This window comes from Solea senegalensis, linkage group LG21, assembly GCF_019176455.1.
Source record: "Solea senegalensis isolate Sse05_10M linkage group LG21, IFAPA_SoseM_1, whole genome shotgun sequence".
Lineage (NCBI taxonomy): Eukaryota > Metazoa > Chordata > Actinopteri > Pleuronectiformes > Soleidae > Solea > Solea senegalensis.
Window position 1 is genome coordinate 6739656 of NC_058040.1, and position 23483 is coordinate 6763138.

Sequence of the window (23483 nt, forward strand, 5' to 3'; positions counted from 1 at the left end):
GAAAGCAAATTAATTATTTCCCCTTCATTTGCAGAAAAGACAGAAGAGCTAATTATTTTTTTAGGAGACTATGTAAATTTAAACACACATTCATCCACCGTGTCAGGCAGCGTGCAGCATAGAAAGGTGTTAGGAGGCAGATTAAGCATCTAAATCACACGCCAACTGATCATTTATATAAAAAAAGCACATATACACAGCAATGTGGGGATGCTAAATTGGAATGAATAACATAAATGACAGGTGATGATGGATTATTTCTGTCTCCTGTATGTATGATGATGGATAAGAGAGTGTTTACAGACTAAATAAAGATGGCTGCCTGCAAAATGTCTTCAATCACAATAAAACACTGCTACAAACGTACAGTATCTCTGTGTAAAAAACAAACAAACAACAAGCTGAGCTTTTGTCTTCTCGGAGCCCAGGGGCCACACAGCTCTGCACGGGGCTGCAGTCGAGTTATTGAAGCTATCCAAGTTCCCCTGATAGCGATAGGCACTAGATAATGTAAACTGCACTTAACCTGTCGAGGAGACAAACAACCAGACTTCACTTTTCTTTGCTTCCGTCTTTCTCTCACAGGTTTCTCCCTGTTTCGACAGAAACCCCAGAAATTATATTTATGACCCGACTGTGTCATTGCCACTGCGTGAGGGATAATGGAGAAATTATTTTTGGGGGGCCTCAAAACCGAATGCTGATCCATCACGTTTTGCATTACACACCTGTCCTAGGGAAGGTTTGCTGAGCCGTGTCTAAAGTTAGTGGGAACTTTATGACCCAGAGAAAGACAATATATATTATTAACTTTAAAGGTAAGAAGAAAAAAAATATCACACCGTTTCTTTTACTGGAAAAACAAATCCAGTCTTTCACTATTAGAGCCACAATCTGCATGGCTGGATATGAAAAGGCATTGCTGGGAAAACATTTGGAGCCCAAAGCACTGAGTCACATCTTCTCATCTGTGCAGTCGCTGACTTGCTGACTTCAGTAGATGCAGGTAACAGTACAATTGCATTGTTTCTCGCCAGTTTTGTGATGTAGAATTATACCTCCCGCACGCAGTGCCACATGTTTGCTTCCTTTCAATTACCGTGGGAACCTTTCTCATTTCCTCCTGTCCATGGGCCTCATTGTAAGACAATTAAGATCTGGACCACTGCCGCTGGGTTTAGGTCTCAAAAACATCAAAGTTTTTCTGACCATACATAGTCTTATTTGATACAGATCAGCACTTTTAGGTCACTTTTGAATGATAACTGTTGTTTTCAGCCAAGGGAAATAAAAAATAAACAACAGCAAAATGATTGGACCATAATCCACCAGCAGGACAAATATGCCTATTTTAGAGATGGACATTATATTGCAATAATTGAGACACTTAGAAAAAAATATTTAGCAACTTTTCAGTCATCAACGTTAATATGCATGTAAAAAAATGTGTTGCCAAGTAGCATAAACAATTTATTAAAGTAGTATATAAACTTTGGACAGGGAAGCAGTTCACCACGGTGATGTTTGATGTGACCCTGTCAACAGATTCCATTCCATTATAACTCTAAGTGGACTTGTGTGGCCCTGTGCACTGTTGTTTGTTTGTTTAACTTGACTGATTAATTCACTCACTGCACCTTCATTACTAAAACAAACATTACATTACATCGCCACGGCAACAGTGGTGAGGAATCAGCTCACAGTAGTAATGTTTTAACATCAGCTTCATTCTCATTAGATACCAGAAAAGTGCATCACTTACGGCATAAACATATCCATAAACATTACATAGGATGAATATTGTAATTAGCCTACGGCCATGAATCATCTTTCCCCGGCGGGCGCTTGTGTATTTTAGAGCACAGAGACTCCAACTACGCAAGAGTATTTGGGCAAAAAATGTAAGAACAAAAAAAACTATTGAAAAAAATTAAAATACATTTTTTTTCAGAATTTAATCTCAGAATTCTGAGAAGTTTCCCAGTATTCTGTTTTACATGTGGCCCTAATACTGCATATCCAAAAGCAGGTGGTTACTGAAGTCAAGATGAAGCAAGTCAACGAGTACAAATATGTTCACATGACTCCCTTTATGACAACCCATTATCCTCTTAGTCATGGCCGTGGCATGTCTTTCAATTACAAAAGTAACCCTGCTGAATCTGAAAAGAACATTAAATAGACATTGGTTCTGGAGGTAATTATTACACATCAGGTCAGCTTTTAGCTTTCATTTACTACTAAAATGTCTCTTATCCAAGAACATTACCAAACCACGTCAGAATCCAATTGACTTGACAACCTGACAGACCTCAAATGATGTAACGCTCGAGCAGGTGGGGAAAAGTTCATGTTATTAACTTGTAAGAACATAATCATCCACACTTTTATGTTTTGAAGGCTACGTCTTTTTTTCATAATAATTTTGAAGGTAAGTGGAAAAAAATATGTTCCAATAGCTTCTGAGTATAATATTATATATGTGTATTTCCTATAAAACATTATGTTGCTCAGTCTTCCTTATTTTATCTTAAACCCTAAACCTAACCCATCTCAGAGAACATGGTTGCCAGCTGAGCCAGCCCAAGCCATAAGCGAACTAAGCGGCTTCTTGGGGCCCCCTGGTGGGTGGAGTGTGTAGAGAGGAAAAAAATTAAACATTAAGTTATTTGGTTTTATTACGGAGTTGAAGATTTAATGCACATTTGTTCTAAGTTTTAAAAACGAACGTCATTAACCCTTCTGCGTACTTCTCATTACCTTGACTCATACCAGACCGTTATCTAGATAATTGAAAAAAAACAAGAAACAAGAGCGACAGTGGTTCAGTGTATATAATGCAACTATAATCAATGCAATTTAAAGTGTTACATTATCAATCATAGTCAAACACTGGCTACTCTGAGATGGTCACCCCAAATCAAATTCAGCCCCATAAAGGCTTGGGCCGGCCCTGGTTGCCAGCCGGGACAAAGACAACCTGCTAAAGGTGTAAGTTTAAGTTGACATGATATTTGTTTTCCTCCCTAACAGTTTTTGCTAGTTGGAAACTGAAGTTTGTAAACTGCTCACGTTCTTGCACTAAATTCTACAGAGAAAATCATTACTCTTTAGCTTGTGGGGGACATGGGAACAGCTGGTCTACTGCTGCTGCCTTGCGTGGTAAAGTTTGTTAAAAGCTGAACCAGAGTCACAAAATAAAACATTTTGAAGTTTTTGCAGCAGCGGATCAACAACGCACACAGTAAATGTAGTCCTGACAATGTCTCAGTATAAAAAAACCCCTGAACTATCCTTTAAATCGACTTATATTTTCATACGAATCTCAGAATTTCTTTTTTTAATGTGTAACTGCCTGCAGTTTTCAGCCACAAAATACTTCAACCACACAGACAAACTTAAAGTAATAACACTTAACAACCACTTTTAAATATCTAATCTTCTCTTATGTGGAATAATCAATGCTGCCCACATTGGTTCAGACCTATAACTGCCTTGTTAGTCTTCTATAAATGACTTTGAATTGCGCTAAGTACATAAAGGTGCTATACAAAAAACGTCAACAGCCAGCTATAAAACTGAAAGTGTACATTGGACTATCACGTTAAGGTGGATTAGTGGTTATTACTGTTGCCTCACAGCCAGAAAGAGCTGAGTTTGAGTCCCAGTCTGGGACCTTTCTGTGTGGAGTTTGCATGTTCTCCCTGTGTCTGCTCTCAGGTTTTCTTCTTACCATCCAAAAAAGCTCTCAAATATGAACGTTAGACGCATTCAGTCAGGTTGGTCCGCTCAGTTTCAGTGGCTCTGCTCAACCCTCCATCTGATCTTGTATTTTTGTTGTGCAATTTCAGTTGTATAATGACAATAAAGATCATTTGTGCTCAGCTGTGTCAGTGTTGGGTTTAAAGTTTCTTGACTGACATACCTTGACATACCTACAAGAGCACAGTGAAGTACATATGCCAGGACTGTAAGTGGCACTGTAACATTACACCACAAAAAAGAGAAGAAGGTGTTGTATACATTACAGATATAATAAAAGAAAAGGCCCCAAAATAAGCAACAAATCTACCGACTTCCTGTCATAAACCTGAAAAAAGTTCTGTCGCTGTGGATGTTCAGTGCAGCAGACTGTGTTTGGAATAAGCACTGATCTGTTTTGTTTATTCAAGTAAAAATAGGTTTTGTTTTCTCCTCTCTTTATTTTTACGATTCAACACTTTTTTTTGTGAAATCTCTAGACAGGACGTGTACTAGTGATATCTAGTGTTTTTTCAGACTGATTTTAGTTACTTTTCATTGGCAGTAGTTGGTAAATCTGTCAAACAATCTCCAAACACAAGATAATGAATGACAGCGCAAGAAAGAGAGCTGGGATTATGAAGTCATCGTTTTCTTAAAGTAGTGTATTCTCTTTCTACGCGGAAACGCAAGGCAGAGACGCGGACCCCTAAAACGTCGGCCTTTAACACAGGCTGAATATAAATCAACTTACTAGTCACCATTTCCATCAAAAAACTTTAATACTGACTTTCATGTGGAGTCAACTTGTCACCATGCAGAACCACTAGAGAATGTGTTTGTCTTTAATATTCAGATTTGATTCTACCTGCCAGTTATTTTTCTTTTAGCATGTTCACTCCACTGAAGTCTCGCTTCAGCTTTTAACAAGATTAGGCTTTCATAATTAATTTGGATTTCGTTATAAAGCCGAACTATTCCCAGCGAGCCCCTTCGTTTATTCTTCTGCACTGGGAAACGCAAGATGACACGAGGCATGAGGTGCGATTGTAAATGAGGTTACACTCATTTCATCATGCAAACACCCTTTTCTTTATAGTTTCAACTTTCATGATTACACTTGTTGCAATGCCGAAAGCAGACATATTTTACATGCCGCTTTCATGTGAGACTTTGAACGTGCAGTGATCTAGAAATAAAAGATTGTTAAGTATTCTACACTATTATATCAAATGCTGCCAAAGATAAGTGATATGATGACAGAACGGCGTGTAAGACCCGAATTATTCTGAAGAAACGTCACTTGTCTAATTGATAAAATAACAAGATAAATGGTCAATTGCATGCAACAAACGCTATACTTTATATCACAGTAGATCATATCTGATGTGAGTCATGCTCCAAAGTGCAAGAACTACTACTTTGACAACCACGGTCTACTGTTCCACCAACGATAACAAGCTTTATAGTACCAGTACATTTGTGCAAATAGGCTACAGTCAAGTTGTGAGTATTTCTCGAGCACATTTTAAAAAACAACCAAGGTTGACCAAAGTGCTTTACAGATTTAAAGGCACAGCAATGGTATGAAACACAAAAATCAATAAACGTAGAAGTAAAACAGTAAAATAGTAACATAATAGAATATTTAAATGGTAAAAAACTACACAGAAGTGTCCGGGTTGACTATTTTTATCCTGAGGGCCAAGGAGAAGAGGTGGGTCTTTAAAAATGATTTCCATATTTTTCCACGTCTTCATAACCTCCAGACTCGATTACTGCAACAGCTTCCTTTACGGCCTTCCCTCCACTGACCTTCAAAAAACTTCAGTATGTTCAAAATTCAGCTGCCAGGCTGCTCACTCACTCACTCCTGCTCCAGAAACCACTTCACATCTATCCTACAGAAACTACAATGGCTTCCAATACAGTTTTGGATCAAATTCAAGGTTCTTCTCATCACCTACAAAAGAGCCTCAATACATCAACATAACGTCCTCCAACATCACTCCCCAACTTGCTGCCTCCGTTCATCTGCCTCCATATTTTTAGTTTTTTAACATCACAGATTTGTTGTCTCATTTTTTGTCAAATTGACATTCAAGGAAAAGAAAGAAAATGTCACCACCTGAAAAGATATGCCAGGAAAAATAGTTATAATAGGTAAAGTGTTTAATCCAGTTGGTCCTGATTCAATGACTTTTATAGCAATGACGCAGGAATAATAAGGGGATAATTTGCTGTGTTTACTGTTCGAAATGAATCCTCAATCTTGAAATAATCAGCAACCTTCTGACTCCCATCACCAGATCCAAACAGCGCTCCATGGGATATCAAGCCTACACGCCACTGTTGCCCCAGAACTCTGGAACTCTCTGCCTCCAAACATCCACAACACAGATTCACTGAAATCATTCAAAACCTAAACAAAAAATCAGACTTTGCACCGTTGCCATAGCAACACGGTGTAACGATACGTCATGATATTCGACAAGCATCATCTCCCATGTGTTTTGAGTGATGTCACCAATTTTGAGTGGGACGCGATAGTCCCTGTAAAAGATACTTAGGAAATTGTAAAGAAAGTTATAGTTCACTTCCTCTTTTTCCACTTCCTGTAGGAAGTTCATCTTTTACAGACATGTCCAGGACAGGTCTCTGGTCTCACATAAGAAGTTTCAGGTGGATACAACGATCCCTCTATACTATACATATCTATATAACTGTATATATGCTGTGTTTGTGATATTTTTTTACTATGAAAGATTGAAAGATGCTGCAAGAAATGATTATACTTGCACCCAAAACCATGTTTCCACACCACAGTGACTGAAGAAGCATACATTTACATATGCTTATTCGATGTCACCAGTCCAGATACAGCACTACTGCCTGTGTAATTATTATTTTTTTTTTTAACCTGTGGTCTTTGACAGACATATATATGAGCCTTCTGACATTTATTTTCCCCCCGCTGTCACGAGCCCCTTTATTCTATAGACACCGTATTAACAGGCTCACATTCCCCGTGTCTGTGTAATAGCTTGATACCAGAGCAAATGTACAGAAGGAGGAAGACGGCAATGACAGCACACACACGGGGCAAAGCAGGGTTTGAGGTGAAAAAGGGAGGATGTTTTTTTTTCCGAGGGAGGCTGGGACGGCTGGGATTCCTCTCCTGAACTTATTTGATGACTTGCTGTGAAGTGGGATGAGAGCCACAGTCGGGGGTATGTCAGCGACTATCTTTGATGTTCAGGATTTGCACGACTGTTGTCTGCTCAGACTGAATCACTTATCTGCACTGTATGCTACATTTATGTAGATTTACTTTTTTGTGTGTGGATAATTGAAATTTAAAAAAAAAATTTTTTTTATTAATAATTACTAAAGAATGACAAAACTGTCACATGACCAGCATGTGTCTTGGTGTGAATGGCATAAATCTAGTCATTCCTGAGGTCAGAGGGCAAATAGATGGCCATTCTAAATGCATCGTCCAAACATTATTTTAGAAGAAGCCAGCGGTGTCTCTGTTGTTTGTCTTTACTGCATCTTGCAGTTTTTATTGAAACAATTAATGCAGTCAACACGAAAATCAAAACACAGACAATTGATTAACAGTGCTGCTTTTTCATCTCCGCAGCTTTGCTATTCAAAACGTCTATGGAGAAGAAAAAGAAGACAGTGTCTGAGTCATCCTCTCCTTTAACAACTGATTCAAAATGTATGATGGAGGTTCAAAACTGAGTGGACAGAGACCTGTTTGACCTTCTTCTTTTGCCCAAGGATCATGAGACATGCAGAAAGCAAACACTCTCATGACATTGCTGTAAGACAGCAAGGGACGCTCAGCTTCCTCTAAAAAGTATTTACATTTTAATACTGAACGTGCGCTAGAACGCGATGAAAACATGTCACTACTTCGTTCAGAATCAGCTGTTTATCACGTATGACGGATCATCTTACGTGATTCTCATATTCCCGTAACCTTTTTAGGGTTTTAGGTTTCTAGGTTTTTTTTTGGACAAATGCAGCAAAAATGGCACTTCAAGGGAAGCTCAGCTTCTCTGGGAGTTAATTGAGCAGTGGGCAGGTGCCAGGCTTCTGCATGATGATTGGAGGAAAGGTCAAACAGTTTTTGATCGACAGCATTGCAGAAACATACACAACAGCGGAGCCTTTTCTGCCTCAGTCCTGTCTGTGTGGACTTTGCAAGGGAGGTCTGTCGACAAATAGCTGGTCGTTGTGTGTTATTTGCTCGGCGATAGAGCCAATTTTCGTTTTGAGAGCTTTAGCTGTTTGTAGAGTGGAGGGGACTTCTTGTGGTTTCCCTCCAAAGAACTTCTTCAAGAAGATTAGATCCAGATTCAGGCATCAACTCCGTTTATCCGGTCGACGATAGCAACTAGTCAACAATAGCACTTGGAGAGTTCTACTCGCAAGAATACCAAAACATTTATTCTGGAGTAAAAGTTCTGATTTTCGGATACAAAGTTAAATTTCTTTAAACCGTTTCTTCAAACAGTTTGTACATATACACTATTGTAGCATTCGAGTTTTAAATAATGATCGCGTTTCCTTGTTCTAGGTGTCCGTTTGCAGAAATTATGTAAGAATTATTAATAACTGGGCCTGAAATGAGCTTCGCCTGTTTCAAGGACCATGCATGCACAGACCGTGCACAGAAGAGTTACTCTTCATTCTAAAAGTCTTTTCATTTATGTGAAGCATACTGAAAAATTAATTACAAACTGGCTGTTTAGTATGTACAGTAAGCCTGATGCGAGCAAATGTATGGACTGTGTGTGCGGGACACGTAATGGTTGCATCATTTAGCTTGATGTCATGTATATAGCGATGAAATGCATGTTAAGACTTATTATTTATGAGTTATAGACTTAGCTGTAGTGATGGGAAATGGAACTTCTTCAACCTTTTAGTGCTCACACGGCACGGATCTGTGCCGCAGGTGCACCCATGGTAATATGCTGTGGGAATAATACACAACTCCTTATATGGACGTCCTGAGGTGGTGTGTTTATAGGTCACATATTCAGGCTTTAAAAAATGCATTATTTTTCCGTCTTCTTGTGTGTTGTTGAGTCAAAGTTATGATTAATTTTATACTATATATTTATGTTTTTAATTGTGATATAAAGTAGCAATAATTATGCAGAAGTCACAAAATAGACCCGAAATGCTCTGTGTTGTAAGGGCGAATCGCCTGTTTTGATTTTAAATTCAAAAGAATGACTTGTTGTCCTTGTGTTTGGATAAGTCTAACGACAGACAATGAGATTTAGGAGCAACAACAGGAAGAACCTGACTCCCAAGTACAACTGTTTCCTGTCTTTGCACTGAAGAAACCATTCAAAAGATTTGTATCAGACACGAGTGTGAGTTCACTTGCTGGCAAGCCAAACCTGAAATATGAGTTTTTGTTGCAAGGATCATCATTTCAAAGATGACCTGTGTTTTGGCTTTACTTGTTTTCCATTTATCATTATGAACTGCATGAATCACACATCCAAAACAAGTAAAACAGATGGTTGGAGCAACACAAGCCAGAAGACACTTGGTGATATCTGTTTTAGTCTTTCAAGACAATAAAACAAAACACAAAATGTAAGTAAGATATTCATTCATTCATTGTCTGCTGCTTTAACCTCCACATCAGGGACATGGAGCCATCACAGGGCCAACACAAACAACCATTCACTCACACATTCACAACTACTAGTGTCCAATTAGTTCAGTCATTTTATTGCCCCCTGATGGGAAACTTGGTTTACACACAGGCTTAAAGAGACATTACAATAAAACAAAAGTGTTCAAGACATGACTATGTGGTACTGCAACAAAATGCAATAAAACACTAAAATTGACTCAAAAACACCTATACTTACAAAAAAATCACATGTACTTATTTAAAAAAAAGCTATTGCACAGGGAACAAAGGAGTTTTTTTTCATCCTCAGTGGTAGGGCTCTATATCTACAGCCCGAGGGGGGCAGATGAAAATCTTTATGCAGAGGGTGGTTCAGGTTAACCACTGCATGTTTTTTGGACTGTGGGAGGAAAAGGAGTACCCGGGGAAAACCCACGCACATACACACACCAGGAGAACATGCAAACTCATGTTCAGACCGGGTAGCATGTTATGTGGAAAATATTTACCTGTGTGTTGTCAGTTGAGGTGGTTTGAGCATCTGATCAGGATTCCCCCCTCCCAGGAGCCGATTCTATTAGAGGTTTTCTGGACACGCTGACAGGGAAAAGACCTCAGGCTGGACTTTGACCTTGCTTGAGGGATTTCATCTCATGTGGCCAGCATCGCCTCAGGAACTGGAAAATGTTGCTGAGGAAGAGTGAAAGTGAGGAACACCATGTTAAATATGCTATAACCACAAACTATCTTTGAATAGGAGTAGGGAAATAAACGGATTGATTATATAGTAGTATTTAACCATTAGAGAGCATTTCAGCTGCTTTTTTACATTACTATGTTTATGTTTGTACAGAGGCTATAAGACCTAGACAATCTAATGAATATGAATATAAACGCACCACACAGTAAGGAGTTGTTTATTATTCCCACAGCAATTTACCATGGGTGCACCTGTGGCAAAAGGGTTCATTTTTAACCAACTTAAATGTTAAATGTGATGGAAGAATGCTTGACTTCTTTTCCCTTTTTTTTAACATTATAGATTTGTTGATTTGTCACATTGACATTCGAGGAAAATACAGAAAATGTCACCACCTGAAATCATGTCAGAGAAAAATAGCTTAACAAATAAAAGAAAAAAAGAAAAGAAAATCCCCATCTTGGCACTCACACAATATGTTTGTGTAGATTCTTATTTATCCAGATCATAGTTCTCCAAAGGTCAGTGAAATCGGGATTTTCAGCAACAAACAGAACTAATTAAGAGTCTTAGATAAGAGGTCTCGTCCAGTTTGTCCTGATTCAACGTCTTTCATGTAGCAATGACACAGCAAAATAAGGGAATAATTTGTTATGTTTACGGTTAAAAATAATCCTTAATAATGAAATAATCCACACTCACTTTATTTCTTGAGTGGTGGTGGTGGTCATCACTTCACTGAAGTCAGCAGGTGGTTTGATGTTTTCACTGAGAGCTCATCAGTGACATCAGGAATCCCAGGTGTGCTCCTCCTCTGCTTTTTACCTCTTCCCATTTAACATAAAGGAATACTTCCACCGATTAGCATTTAGCTTTGTATTACAAGAATAGGGGTAGTATTTTGAAAAATTATGCTTCCCAATCTCAGTTTCCCCTGAGTCGAGAAATATCTTCCTTCTTTCCTTTGTTACGTGCCCACCAGTGACACTTGGTCTTGTTAGCGTAACAGTTAGCAAAGATGGTGGGCACTGTTTACATTCTGGGAATGAGGCCCCGCCCCCCCTACGAGTGGGTCTAAAAGGTGAGGAATTAGTGTTGCAGTTTAAGCCTCGGACCAAGTGTCACTGGTGGGCACGTAACATAGAAAAATAATAAATATAATAAAGATATTTCTCAACTCAGGGGAAACTGAGGTTGGGAAGCACAATTTCTAAAAAATACTACCCCTATTCTAGTAATACAAAGCTAAATGCTAATCGGTGAAGTATTCCTTCCCAAAAGCACTTTAATATTATGCCGTTTCCCCCCCTTTTGTTGGTGACCTGAATCTCACCTTTTGCACTTCACCACTTACCTTTGCAGAAAAGTACCTCGTCTTCAGCACTGATGCTACAATAACACGCTGCTGTTTACAATAAAACGGTGCTGATTAAGAAGAAAGGTGAGCGATGAGGTTTGAAACTGGCAGGGAGCTGAGAGACAGGGGGCGGCGGAGTCGAAGTTTTCAGTCATTTGAAAAGGAAGTGAGCGTTCCTCTCATGCTCCCGCCTTTGTTCCAAAACGCTTCAAGTCTCTGGTGAAACCATCAGTGACAAATATTTGTTTGCGGGAGTTGTTTGGTTGTTTTTCGTCCCCTTTACGACTCATTTTGTGTGAACTGCAAAGAGCAGATCTAGTGCAGAAACGCATTTTACTCTCCAGTAAAAACAACAACAACAAAAAACTCTCCCCCCCCACAGTAAATATACATCACCCAGTTATTCTGATGTGTTGGAGGGAAGTGCACAGAGACACAAGACGAGGTCTGGGAGCACAGTCACATTTGGTGATACTGTTACTGACCCGGTGTGAAAATCAACATCCGATGAGCAAGTAATGCGTCAAGTCGACGTTGGCTAAAGTGCAGAACTGTGAAAGGCCACCCATGCTCACTAAATAACCACTGTTGGCCATCATAAAACCCGCCGGTGCACATTACTCCATGCAGACAACATGCTAATGAGGCCTCCCCCGCTGCTTTTAATGAGGAAAAAAGCCGATGATGACATGATTATTACTCCTGTTGTGGAGCTGCTTTTGAGGACATTGACAGTGTCTCTGCTGTTTCCCCCGGGCCACGAGGGTTATATAACATCTGATATCAGCCACTAAATTATTCCATTTACTATGTGTTCCTGATTGTTTAATACTGATTTATAAATTATACAATTCACCTTAGGACAGCCATTGTTTTTTTGTTTTTTTTACCCCGCTCAGAAATAATGTCGCAATATTCACTCCAGTGCAAAGCATGAATATTGTATTGTAATGGCTTCGAAGAGCTCGGTGTTGCTCTCTTACGCCCGACCTCTAAACAGTCACGAATTTTGATTTCATTTTCATATGCTAATGAAACTCATCTCAACTCAGTGAAAAACGACTTCAAAATCCCACAAACTCGACCTGCATTTATCCACGTGATCAATTTCCTGCGAGCGCTCTCTTCTATTCCATCAAACTGGGAATATCAATCTGCATTTGTCAGAGGATAAGCTTGTTTTTTTGCAAACATCAAAATGACACTGATTATCGTTTCAACAGAGGTTTGTCTGTTTTCTTTGCTCTTGTTCAACACCTGGTATCTGCGTATAAAAAAAATATAATGCGCATGTTTCATTGCAAAAGTAAGAAGAAGTATTAGATTTGTGTAATACAGCACTTGATAGCAAACACAGCACCTCCGACAAAGGTCACATTGACTTCACAGTTTTTTAACTGCTCTGCGGGGGTTTATTTGATATGTACTGTATTGTTAAACACAAAATTGTTTGCATTCTTCACCTTGATTGCTGAGAGTTTCTTAGCTCGAGCTTTTCATTCACTGCCCTGTCGAATAAAACTCTCACAAAAATGTTCATTCACCCTTTAGGAAATTCTACAAACTACAAAGGCTGATTATTTAAACCTTGGAGCAAATTTAACTATGAGAAAAAGGACACAGGACGATTTCTAAGAGGAAGAAAAAAAACAAGATTGAAACACTGTTGAATTCAATTTTGAAAATTCCCCCTGATTTCCATCCATTCCGTGAACCATTACCTATAATTGTAAGCCATTTTTATGTCATTTGTGAGAAGCTATGCCCTTAAAACAGTATAGTTTCAGACAAAATGAGCCTCTCATGTATTTTTACATGTATTGAAACATGATCATAGCTGGACGCAGACGTGCAATCGATAAGGCTGTATTCTGATCTCTAACCAGTTATTCAGATTTATATAAGAAGAGGGAAAAAAAAACGTTACATACATAAACCCTTACATATTACCGGTGTGCATGTGACCACTTCCCGAGACAGAAAATATGGAGAGAGGACAAACACAGAGAGGTAGACTTCATCGGTAACTAAGAGTCCTGAACACTGGTTGTGTGCTGTTGATGCCCGACCTGAACCCCGCAGAGGCTAAGAGGACTAATTGTTAATTATGCCAGGCTGATGAAAAGGAGCTGGAGTGTAAATGAAAGTGTCAGTCTGGAGGAGCACTCGGATACACCTTTTACCCACACAAAGGAAAAATCTGCATTATTCTAAACTTGACAGTGCACTCCAGCAGCTCAAAACGCCTGCTTGTTATTGACGGTGAAATTAAAGTTTGAATGTTGTTTTCAGAACAAAGACTGTGGGGATGGAAAAAAAGGAGGAGGGGAAAAAAAAGAAGACCAGGGTTTTAAATCATGGGAGATGGTGTTGTGTGTACTCGTACTGTATTTATATCTTTGTGAAGACCCTTTTTGTGGTTTTAGACAGTAAAATTGGACACAGTTTTCCGGTTTCTCCCAAGAAGTCTACTTCTCACTTGATTTATAATGTCAGTAAACATATTCCTGAGGAGTAAATGGTACAATTAATATGCCCAGAGGTGGAAAGTAATGAATTACATTTACATGCATCAATATAGGTTTTTTGTGTAATAAAATCGTAATTTAACTTTTCTTGTTTTTTTGGAAGTAATGTACGTTTTAAATCCCATCCGTTACTGAGTAAAAAACATGTTGGCCTGAATTCAATTACATCAGGAAACTTCGGAACTGAATGATGAGGACAGGTGAATGACAAGGACAGGTGAATGATGAGGACAGGTGAATTGGTGTTAATTAAGGTCCCTGAGTGAGAAAGTTAAAGCATTTGTGACCTTTGACCCATGTTGACTGATACATTATGTGTTGACATATTTTATTGTGTCGGCACTTTAATTTGTAAAGCTTTGCCTTTAATTAAAAACAATTCATGAGAGATTTGTGTCCCCTTGTCCTTTTCGCACGACACAAGAAAGAACTCCAACCTTGTTAAAAACAAGCTACTTTTTTACTTAGTAGAATATTGCAGTACTCTCTCCACCTCTGAATATGCCACAAACTGTATGAGTGGACAGCAGTATTTTGACAGCTGATATTGTCCAACAGGAGACTGGCTGCAGGTGACACCTTTGGACTTCCTTTTGGAAAACGTCATCACGGCGTCAGCTTCATCACAGTTCTGAATATACAGCACATTATAATACCTGGCATTAGACGAGTTTTAGGTTAAGGGTTATTTGGTTAAGGTAATGGGCTATGGTGTGCAATATATCTGTGAGGGTCTTCACTGAGGAACAAAAATGTGTGTGTATCTTTTTCTAAAAGGTGGAAAAAAGGGAGGAACATATAAAAATATCATTAACTCTACCTTTTTTTTTTTTTGAAGCTGAATAAAAAAATGGCCACAGGCCCTTGTATTTATGAAATCCTCCAAGACACTTCTGATGTTCAACTGTCTTATCAATAACTAAAATCCCTGTCATCTACAATGTCTATGCCTTGCCTGTTTCTGTGGCCTTGGGGCAGGACTGAGGCAAGTTTAAAGTGATATCCCTGAGACTGTCTCTCTCTTCCCTGATCTCCTGTAAGTCCTGTTCAATGAGGGACAGACGGCTCTGTTGCTCCTTAGCAGCCGACTGCAGCCTCTGGATCTTGGAGCTCAGTGTCGGGCTCTCCACGCTCCCGCGGAGCATGCTCAGGCGCCGCGATGTCTCGTTGAGGATCTGGTCGAAGCGCTCCAGCGGCACACTGTCATCTGTGCCATACATGGGTTTGAGAAAGAGAGAGAGAGAAGGAAACAGGGAAGACAAGGGCTTAAAGACTTTCTTTCTGATGTTTATAATGCAGCTCTTCATGCCTTACATCACTGATACAAATTGAAAATCAGTCGACACATCGACCTGATCGTAGCAATTTGTCTTTATTCATGAGGCCCGATGTCCACGCATTGACCGCGAGTCAGAACCACCCTTTTTTCGAGTTAATTCTTACAGTGCCGTTCACTATACATGAACTGTGTAAGACGGAATAGGTCAGATAATAATGGGCCAGAAATACACAGCTGAATTGTTTTATTACATTGAAATTTACCCACGAGGAAATGCTGCTGGGAACAGCAATTATTCTTGCTTTACCATCAGGATACCAATCAGGGAAATATTTCCATGTTAAATGAGGCATTAAAAAGCACAGAGCTCTTTAGTAATCTGACATTTAAGGTATAATGAAGATGTATGGGTTTATAGACACAGTGGACTAAAAAGTGGCCACAGAGGAAATCATCTTTGAGAGAATGACTTACCGATCTTACTGATTAGGTCTGTTAGAGTGGCAGAATAGGCCTCTAACTGGAGCTTGGCTGCCTCCATGTCTTCCTTTACGCCGGTCAGGGACACCTCAGGCTGGGAATAAGAAGACATAGTCTAGGAAGTGTTGTTTTTAGCTGCGCACAGGAAGCACCGATCAATACTCATAGATTATGCCTTACAAACGTGAATGTGTCCGCGTTAAGTACCTCTGAGGTGATTTGGGACTTTGCTTTGTCAGTTAGTAGCTCGTGCTCAGCGAGCTGTTGTAAGGCAGAGTCAACGTGGGAGCTGAGTTGAGCAGAGGCCGTCCTGGTGTTCTTGGCCAGGCTCAAAGTGGCTTTGGATTCCTGGAACCCAAAGAAATAATGAAAAATGAAGTGACAGCTGAGGGTGCACAGATCGATGACAAAGCATTTTTAACAAGACTAAAAGCCTGGTTTATGCTTATAACTGCAACTCGACAGAGCCTAACAAGTTGCACAGTGTTTTAAATTCATGCTTTGGTGGAAGATGTCAGTCGTCTCCATGGAAACTAACAACACACCATCTTTCGGCCAGTTCTTGTATCATCCTGATCTGGTTATCATTCCGTCTACTTGTTTACTTGATGGGATGGTCAGTCAGCGTTCCCAACTGTAGTGTCTCTATTTTCTTTATCAGTTAAAATGGTTTCTTTTTTTAAATCATTATTATATTTTATACATTGTATATACATTTATGTACATTTTTGTGAACTTATTCAGTTGTTTTTTCTGCTGATTCAAAAAATAGGAGGAGTTTCTTGATATAATTAAGGAGGAAGAGGATAATAAATCTACGTTTACTGTGAGGACGACGGAGGCCCAAGAAAATGAGATGGTCAGAGGTGGAGCAGCTGAAATAATCAAGAGAGACTGAGAGACAGTCTTAGATGGAACATCTAAATAGAGTAAATGACAAAACATTTTTTTTTTTTTTTACAGGTACACGACAGGAGAGGAGTTTTTTTCTGTCGTTTGACACATTTAAACATTATAAGCCTAATTTATAGAAACATGCTGATATCAAAGTAAATGCTGCTAAGATGCTTACAATTGTAGTTCCATCATGTTAACCTTCTTAGTTTGGTAAAACAGCAGCGTGTTAATTAGCACCAAACGCAAAGTAACAGCCAGTGGAGAATCTCATTAAACTTGACCTGATGATGGCGTCGGACGAAACCTTAAGTAATTAACAAATTTCATCTTCAGCGGGTCATCTTGAGGGCAAATGAATAACTCGGTGACATGGGAATCCGTGGCATTTTATTATTTCATGGCGTGAATGCAAATTTGACGAGAAACCAGATCCTATTAAAAGAGCAGGATGAGATCTCATATTTGGATGATAATTAAGCTGCTCGCAAGGAAAGCCACGACGGCGGCATCCTGTGGTAACCACAAATTTGTGACAAATTAAAAAAAACGACACATAGCATGACTGTGAAAATCAAAACACTCGTGCCTTTACTGCTGCGTGCGCTTTGCGTTCCGCCTCCTTCGTGGTGCTGCTGGACAGACTGCAGTTCTCCAGAGCAGGATCTAGAATTTCCTTGATGTGCGAGACTCGTTTCCTGACGTCGGCCAGGACTTTTTCCTCCAGAGGTTTCACCTTCTTCATCGCGGCCTTCGTCTGGGCCTGTCGACGGGGCCACTCCCTCGCCATGTCTGAGTCGAGGTGGGGAAGAAAAGCAGGCGGGCGGAAAATGACAAATTCAAGGTCGTGTTGCATTGCGAGCTACAGTTCCGTAAAAAGACAAGTAGGTCAAAACATCACAGCGGTCATCATGGCTTACTAATTGCAGTAATACTTGAGTCTGTGGTCCTGTTTGGTTTCTTTTTCAGTGTCAGTGCTTGACATTTGTATTTCAGTGGAATCTTTTAGTTGAAAAAATAGTATAGACACAGACAGAGAGAGTGAAAAACAAATAACAAGACTCACTTTCAAATTCTCTGTGAAGTGAAATGGCTTCTGATTCCACCTCCTTCCCTGACACTACAGACGCCAGAGCCAGGACTTTTGTCTCTTGAGTCTGAGCTTGAAGCTTTATTAGAAACACAGAGAATGAAAGACACGTTTTAATGTGCTGTAGAAATAATCCACTCATAGTGGTGCTTCTGTGCTAATGTAAGCAGGTAGGCTATGATGTTCATGATTTTACTTAGTGGACTGTAAATATTTGATGAGTAGCACAGAAACTGTGACTGACGGGTCATGATGTTTGAGGCAAAGTTTTTACTTTACATTCTGAGGGGAAAATGCATGTCTGTAACAAGTGGCAGAAAAACATGTACACTATATATAAAAAGACCACTGTCAGGTCTCCAGCAATTCATCCAGCAACACAAAAACGGAACATCTTTAAGGTCTCGCTAAGTGTGTCTCATGTGATGTCACTTTTTCCACTTAGGCAATGAGGATTTAAAACTCTGCTGATACTATGAAAAGGTCTTGTTTTCAGTCAGAGTAATATTATGGCTTCTATTCTTTTCAGATCAAGGTCAGATCTTTTCACCGACTCTATATTACACCGCAGAGACGATGCATAAATACAAACCTGAGTTGTCAAAGGGCCTCGTTTCTGCATTGCACCTGGTCATGGACGAAGCTCAATACATTTTGGCACGATCTCAGCGACATCATGCTAAAACTTGTAGATTTTAACCTAATTTTACAACCTTCAGCATGCATTTAAGGAACTACCAGAAGAGGTTTCTGGATATGGCTTTGTGTATAGCCAGAATATGCATAGCAATGACCTGGCAGCCTGATTCTTTGTTTTTTTTGGAAATGAAAACATCATATAATCGAAGAAATGAATGTAAAAATGATGTGTGGGTGGGAGAGGGAGGGAATGTGGAGCCATATTCATGTATTTCTTGTTAAAATGAAAATTGAAAATAAAATATTCCATATTGCTGAATGTGTGTTGTTGATGATGTGACATTAAACATATTCAAACAAAGTGCACCTTCCTCAACTCTTCAAACTATCTCATAGACATCCTTAAAGTTGTCAAGCAGGTTTAAGTTTAAGCTCCTGAACCAAGGTGTCTTTGTCTTTTTCAGTGTTGGCTTGACCCAGGCATTCCTTTGCTCTTTTCTATTTATTCGGTAGAAAGACTGAGTGCATCGAAAATTCAACTCCTAATATTCACATTCTTGTGTCGTTCTTTCACATCGCTGTTGATGTGCAAAGGCCATCAAACGTTCAAAGCAAAAACACTCACCTCACTGATGCCACCCGCCATCTCCAGCTTCTTATTCACAGTCTGTCTTAGAGGCTCCACCTCACTCCTGATTTTACTGATCAGATCATCTTTGGTCTGAAGTTGCTGGTCCAGCTCTTTTGTCTGTTCCAGCAGCTCCTCGCCTCCCCACTGAACAGGAAGCAGAAATACAGGGACTCAAAGCTCTGTCCTCATTTTAATTTTTCTATCAATTTTGGGAAAAAAACAAACAAACAACATTTTTCATTGACATTTACAACAGACACTTAAGCAGCGGTGCAGTGTCTGCTCAGAAATGATGCACTGGTTAATCGCCCTCGTCTGGAACAACATGTGCCCCCATGAGCTCCACATGCTGCCAGAAACTGTTCTCATATGCCCACTCAGTCCCCCCCCCCACACCAAAACTGAATGCATGTTTGCCAAATGTTAAATCACAGAAAAAAAAGAAGCAGCATTAACTGCCCACTCTTCATAACCGAGAGACGCTTTTATCTCTATATGAGCCTTGCTGAATAACCTGAAGTGGATTCTTATATAAATAAAACATGCGCCATCTCTAATTAGACTAAATGAGTCACTCATTGGTCTAGAATGTAACATGATGATGACTTTTATTCCATTTGCGCCCCGGAGGTGCCGTTCAGACTGACCTCGGCTGTACGGTTGGGTGGTTGAGTTTGGTTGAGCTGAGCTCGTGGTGATGAGCTGGCGTCCGTCAGAGCCAGCTGATGCAAGGATGACGTGACGTTAGCCAGGGCGAGCGTTAACGCAGCGGCCTCCTCCTCCAGGGCCTGATGTTTGGCTACGGTGTCGTTCACCTGCACCGTCAGATTGTCCTTCTGCTGCTGCATGTGTGTTATTCTGAGACGAAAGAGGGAAAGTAGAGAAAATACAGTTTTTTAAAATTGTTTTATACTGTTTAAATTTAAAATTTAACATGCAAAATCTGGTGTTTGTGTATAATTATATTATACTGACCTCGGCTGTACGGTTGGGTGGTTGAGTTTGGTTGAGCTGAGCTCGTGGTGATGAGCTGGCGTCCGTCAGAGCCAGCTGATGCAAGGATGACGTGACGTTAGCCAGGGCGAGCGTTAACGCAGCGGCCTCCTCCTCCAGGGCCTGATGTTTGGCTACGGTGTCGTTCACCTGCACCGTCAGATTGTCCTTCTGCTGCTGCATGTGTGTTATTCTGAGACGAAAGAGGGAAAGTAGAGAAAATACAGTTTTTTTAAATTGTTTTATACTGTTTAAATTGAAAATTTAACATGCAAAATCTGGTGTATAATTAATTATATAATTATATTATATATTATATTTTTAAATAAACCTTTGAGTTTTTCTTCAGTTAAAATTGTTAATGCACTATTTTCACACGCAGTAAAGTGTAAAAAATGTGAAACTATGCCATATATTGAAAGTTAGTCCAGAAAAATGGGCAAAAGCACTTAGTCACAGGACATTTTCTGGCCCTTTTATGGCAAAAATAAGCAAAAAAATACAAAACAATACAATAGACAAATAAAATAAGAAATTCTGTACATAATTGACATTCACACATTCTATTTAGTATTCAGTTCAATTTATTGTCATATAACCTAATTAGCATAATTATACCATGTATATATTTAATGTTAAACCTGGCCTTTTTTGCTTATTTTAACTATAAAAGGGCAAGAAAATGTCCTGTGCTTTTACCAATTTTTCCAGAATACCTTTTAGTATATGGCAGTTTTTTACAATTTACTGCATGTTAAAATAGTGCATTAACAATTTAAAATGACGGAAAAACAAAAAGTTTTAGTTAGAAAAAAACACTGTAGCTGTACATTTGAAATAACAGTATAACAGGATTTAGACTACAAGTATTCTTCATCGCATAGTACCTACTCAGCACGCTTTTGGAACCTCGTCTGAGCAGGTACTATGCTAGTGGAAACGCTACTCAAACCGTGGCGAGTAGAGCCGGTGGAAATACGCCGATAGCTGCTGTGAAAAAGTGCAGTGAAACTCCCAAGTGCTAATGATAATGAGCATTTTTGGTTTTTCTTTCAGACATATCAAAGGAGGCTTCCGTTCTAGGATGTGGTAGAAGTACGTTTCAAACCCTCAGTGCTTAAGTGGAAATAGCTACATGACTTTCTTTTGGCAGCTGTGCATGCGACACACTTAGTGAGCCAAGACTGAGTAAGGGAAAAACCCGTTTGGAACACACCCCGACATAGAATATCTGAGAGATAAGAACGTGCCAGGCCAAGTAAAAGCTTTGAAAATTGTATCATCATTTTATGAAGCCAGTGAAGTGATGCAAATACTTGTGTAATATGTCCTCTTTTCGCAGGTCTTGCAGTACAGAGCACATTAAAGCAATCTGAAGGCCCTTTGCACAGCGCACGCCTTCTCTTTTTTTTCCCTCCATGCGATTTATTCACACATTAACGATGCTTTTTCAAACCTGTATCAAGTCAGTGTGAGCTTCCGCATCAGCTGCAACATTTCCACTGAGCAATGTTTTGCTGCTTCATTTCAAATGTTTCACTTCTGACTGGGAAACGACTAATCAGTCAGAATGTGTGCCGTCGATGATGTGAGGGATTTAAAAAAAAAAGAAAGAAAAGCAAACGTGCACAGCTGGGACTGTAAACTATCAAAACCTCACAGTCATACTTAAATCTGTCCTGCAGTGGTGAAGTGGAAAGATTTAAGCTCCTGGACCAATCAAGGTCTTTTCTCCTTTCTTTTTCTTTATCAAGTAAAATGATTGAGCATCAGTCCATCACAGATAGACGCTGATCCCAGCGATTTCACCAATTTCTCTAAGAAACAAATCTGTTTGTTTCTTATTCCTCTCTTGTAAGTCACTTTGGATAAAAGTGTCTGCTAAATGCTTAAATGTAAATGTCATTTTTCAAGCCCAGCACCCACATCGTGTAGGAAATGATCACCGGTGCGCCCGTGGGTATGTTGGTTTTAAAATAAGGTGTGGACAGGTGCATTGTTGCCACACTGCGTCTCTGGATTGAATCCAGAGAATTTATGCACAGGCTGGTTCACACTCCACATACACACGGGGACACGTCTCAGCGCTCCTGTCCTCTTCATTTAAATGCATTCTGAATGTCCCTGCATTTCTTTATTCTGTGCAGTCTTATTGAGTTGTTGATGGGACAAAGGATGAGTGGACGGTGGAAGCAGAGGGTCCTACAGCCCAGGACCATGTACTCATTAGCTACTGTACGTCTGTCTTTTCCTTGTCTCCACGAGTAAAGTATCATACTGCCGATTCAGCTGAGAATCAAATAAACAAACAAAGCAAAGTGTCTCACACATTAGTGCAGATGCTCTCTGTCATCAAATGTAAATCACTGGAATCACAGCTGCACATCATTGCAACGCTTGTCCTCGAGTCTAAAACTGCCTTTTCCACATTTCTTCAAAGTTTCTTAAACCAGAGAAAAGTGAACTTCTCCATTTAAATAGCAAGAATAATAAAAGCCCTTTGTGCTGAGATTACATAAAAAGCTAAATTGCTTTAAATCATGAAAATCAATATGGCCCTTAATGCAAAGAGTGAGGTTTCATCAACAGTGATCACACCTTTTTGTCGTTTATTCACATACGTAAATATAAATATGAGAGTGGAAAAGAATAGAACGTAACAGCCACTTTTTGAAAATAAAAATACTGCTTATATCTACACCAGAGCGCCCTTTAATCATTTGAATATTTGTTCATGAAGGGAAAGAGACACCGTAGCTGACACTCAAGAGCCCCACACATTATTTCACATGTAGCGCATCCCACCTAAATTGGGTACATGACAAAACACCTTGTTATAAATAAGTAAATCACAGTAAAGGGAAGGCAACAATGAGATAAAACCCTTTGTGAACTTCCGAGTGTTGCGGGAAAGTACATGTTAAAGTGTTGTGTTTGTCGCCTTCAAAGGTGTAAATTAAGTACATTCTGTTTTATTTTTACAGAGCGTCCTCGCTGAGGTGACAAAGCACGGCGCTCCAGGTTGCTCTTTTATTTCAAATACTGTGCATTTTCATTATCAGTATCTAAGAATCTGTGTGAATGAGAATGAGTGTGCGCATGTTGTTAAAAAGAACAATGTCAAAGTACTGGGAAGGGAACTGTGTCACGGCGCAGAGAAGAACCATATGACAGTTATATTCGACATAATTTAGTCTAATAAAAGATCATTTCCACTGTGATGTGCACAGTATATCAGCTATAGTGGACATACGGTCATACAGAGCTACGGTCCTATTGTTAGTGACTTCTTGAATACTGTTGTCAATGTTCTAAATGGATATCCCTCCTGTCTACAAAGCCCATTGGATGTGTCGCATGGGTGTATATGTGTGAGGAATGTAATTTTATGCTGTCTATCAGTGCGTTAAGTGCTCAATTCGCATCCTAAGAAGTGACACAAACACACACACAGACACGCACACACATGCATTGTCATAT

General features: G+C 39.5%; 1 protein-coding gene across 2 annotated transcripts in view; it reads right to left on the reverse strand.

The window, feature by feature from the left end:
- Positions 1-14797: 14797 nt before the first annotated feature.
- The window catches only part of lamc3 (laminin, gamma 3), a 101305-nt gene continuing 92619 nt past the window's right edge, over positions 14798-23483 (reverse strand). The window contains exons 22-28 of one of the 2 annotated variants that reach the window (XM_044012665.1): positions 19986-20196; positions 19005-19154; positions 17717-17819; positions 17240-17442; positions 15964-16104; positions 15751-15850; positions 14798-15204 (exon numbers count right to left, since the gene is read on the reverse strand). In XM_044012665.1, the coding sequence (XP_043868600.1) occupies positions 14942-15204; positions 15751-15850; positions 15964-16104; positions 17240-17442; positions 17717-17819; positions 19005-19154; positions 19986-20196 (1171 nt within the window). In that variant the 3' untranslated portion in view covers positions 14798-14941. Of the gene's footprint in view, positions 15205-15750; positions 15851-15936; positions 16105-17239; positions 17443-17716; positions 17820-19004; positions 19155-19985; positions 20197-23483 lie in introns of both variants that reach the window. The other variant, XM_044012664.1, reaches the window with a different exon arrangement.